General features: G+C 36.5%; 1 protein-coding gene across 2 annotated transcripts; it reads right to left on the bottom strand.

The window, feature by feature from the left end:
• Window positions 1-401: 401 nt before the first annotated feature.
• On the bottom strand, window positions 402-2,906 carry gcnt3 (glucosaminyl (N-acetyl) transferase 3, mucin type). 2 transcript variants are annotated; one of them, XM_071498906.1, is made up of 2 exons: window positions 947-2,906; window positions 402-584 (listed from the first exon to the last, which is right to left on the bottom strand). In XM_071498906.1, exon 1 carries the CDS (start codon window positions 2,811-2,813, stop codon window positions 1,524-1,526), a length of 1,290 nt encoding a protein of 429 aa, XP_071355007.1. In that variant the 5' UTR covers window positions 2,814-2,906; the 3' UTR covers window positions 402-584; window positions 947-1,523. The 2 variants fall into 2 exon arrangements, with proteins under 2 accessions (XP_071355007.1, XP_071355012.1); XM_071498911.1 differs by having other exon boundaries at window positions 1,309-2,906.
• Window positions 2,907-2,976: the final 70 nt, after the last annotated feature.

Genomic DNA, 2,976 nt, shown 5'->3' with positions numbered 1-2,976 from the left:
CCTGTGTGTTCTCTAAAATCACCTTTATATATAAATCTAAGAAAGCAAGACATATAGTACATATCTGAAAATGAGTTCATGTTTGGGGTTAACCTGAAAACATGTTGGTCATGATCCAGCTTACAATCAATAACCTGCATTTCTGCAGATCTGGACTTGAGGGTTAGGGTGTTGCAGAATTATTTTAAACTTGTTTCGAAGAACCAAAAAGAATCCAGTTTCATGTCAAATCATCATAATTCTACTCTGGAGAAGGAGAAATCTTTTAGCCACTTGTGAAGAACAGGGCAATTGATACACAGTAGTGTTCTTATCCAATATAGTTCCACTGTATAGCATTCAAATGACAAAGTATGTTTGACAAGATTCAAATTGTAATCATACAGTTACTGTAGGTCATGTAGTGTTTTTTTAATTATTTTTTTAATGTATTTTTTACGTTTGTTTTGAGGTCTTCCTCTTAGAATCCAGTAGATGGCACCACCAGTACAGACTTCATGGAAATCATATAAAGGTATAGTAAAAGAAATAACATAAAGGTACATATCAATACTATTACAATAATATTAATTACATAACAAGACCTATGATCATAATAACATTTATAGCTACAAAATATATATTTTTAAAAATCCTATGACAACATAATATTTTAAAAATATCAGGAACAGAATATGCCAAAACATTTCAGTAGAAGATTCTTAACATTTTTCTCAACATATTTTTGATAATAAATATGGATTGCCTTCACATTATATTTTACATTTCAAATGATTATAAGCATTACAATGTGGTAGAGTATTGATCCGTTAACAGTGGGTCGTGGCCTAAAGCTTTGAAATGCAGTACTGCCTGCATACATCTAATGATAATATCATCAACCATATCAGTACTATTACAATAATATTAAAATTTACAGAGCATTACAAAAATTACATAACAAAACCTATGATCATAGATATTCTGATAATAACATTTACATCTACAAAATATATATTTTAAAAATCCTATGACAACATAATATTTTAAAAAATATCAGGAACAGAATATGTCAGGACATTTCAGTAGAAGATTCTTAACAATATTTTTGATAATAAATATGGATTGCCTTCACATTATATTTTACGTTCAAATGATTATAAGCATTACAATGTGGTAGAGTATTGATCCGTTAACAGTGGGTCCTGGCCTAAAGCTTTGAAATGCAGTACTGTCTGCATACATCTAATAACAATATCATCAACCATATCAATACTATTACAATAATATTAAAATTTACAGAGCATTACAAAAATTACATAACAAGACCTATGATCATATATATTCTGATAATAACATAAATAGCTACAAAATATATATTTTTTAAAATCCTATTACAACATAATATTTTTAAAATATTAGGAACATAATATGTCAAAACATTTCAGTAGAAGATTCTTTACAATATTTTTGATAATAAATATGGATTGCCTTCACATTGTATTTTACATTTCAAATGATTATAAGCATTACAATGTGGTAGACTATTGATCCGTTAACAGTGGGTCGTGGCCTAAAGCTTTGAAATGCAGTACTGCCTCCATACATCTAATGACAATATCATCAACCTCAGGATCAAACTTATTTGCAAAGAGGTGGTGTTGTCTCAGAAGCCACTGAATGTCACCAGCTCCGTACACACAAACAGCTCGTCTGTAACCACCAGTGCAAGGGTAGTATGGGGCTCCATTTTTCATATCTCCTGCTAAATAGCTCCACTTCACCAAACGAGCAAGGGCATGCATGTCTGACACATCATACTTGACGTTGGCAGGAACTGATCCGGGAACAGAGGGCATCCTCTGTAGAGTGGCCCACAGGTGCTCGTCAGGACTATACGTGTCCTTCTCCCACTCCAGAAGTTGCTGAACCTCTCTGTCCTGCATCACGTGTTTCACAAAGGCTCTTGTGACCACAAAGTAGGCATTTCCTGAGAACATGGTAATGCTAATGGGTGGGGGGGTTTTCCTCACGTTGGTCCGGACGACAGTGTCAGTGACATTGTGATGATACTGCCAACGGCCTTTCTTGTAGTCATTGGTGGCCTCAGTTTCCAGGCTGTTTCTTCCATTTAGGGCCTTCAGTGCTTTAACTATCTCTCCATTGGTTTTAATGGGGAAGTCTGTCCCACAGGTGTTGAGCAGGTACCTCCACTGAATGTGTGAGTTCAGCAGGTCTTCCATGCAATTCAGATCTGCCTGCACTCGGGACCATGAGGCATATACCACCGTTTCTAATTTACTTGCTACAAACACATTGGGAAGACATGAAATGATAGCCTTCACAGCCTGCTGAAATTCTTTCGAGGATTTTTGATCCACATGTACGCAGTAGATGTTCTGAGGAGTGTAAATAGCTCGTAGAAGTCGCTCAAACATCTCAATCTTCTCATGGATGACCATGGAGTAGGCAATGGGAAAATCCGCCTCCTCTTCACTGAGAGGCACTGTAATGAAACCTCTCTTTTCAATGTAAGCTGGGCAGTCCTTTGTCACATTTAGGTAGAAATCCTCAGAGAGAAGATTCTGCTTTCTTCTAGATGCCAGAAGCTTTTCTAATTCACTTTTCTTGCCATGTATGTCTCCACTGATGATAGCTGAGCAGACGGGCAGGTCAGTAGAGAACTGCTGTGGTATTCTGAGATCAGACAATGGCTGCCTTCTAGAGCCAATTCCCCAAAAGACAAAAGAAAGGAACGTACTCACAAGGATGAGAGAGAGGGTCTTCAACAACATATGGCCTTTCAACATTCTTGCCATTCTTGCAAAAGTCATTTCCTTGTTAGATATGCCTACAACACAGCTGATCTAGTTTTCAGTGCAGGTTATAGATTGACCATACAGAGAGAGGCTGCTAGAGTGCTTTATCTTATATAGGAATGCTAACTGAATCTGCCCTCTAAGTAGGTGTGTCCAACAAAGGTGTGGAAAGGATTTC

Source organism: Trachinotus anak, unplaced genomic scaffold (assembly GCF_046630095.1).
Source record: "Trachinotus anak isolate AG129_WGS33_773 ecotype Australia unplaced genomic scaffold, CSIRO_AGI_Tana_v1 ptg000002l, whole genome shotgun sequence".
Taxonomy (NCBI): domain Eukaryota; kingdom Metazoa; phylum Chordata; class Actinopteri; order Carangiformes; family Carangidae; genus Trachinotus; species Trachinotus anak.
The sequence above is the reverse complement of the archived record's forward strand: the minus strand, read 5'-3'. Positions and strand labels throughout refer to the sequence as shown.

What these genes read in the sequence shown, in the direction of transcription:
- gcnt3 (XM_071498906.1), bottom strand. Translation starts at nt 2,813, where the DNA reads ATGACTTTTGCAAGAATGGCAAGAATGTTGAAAGGCCATATGTTGTTG.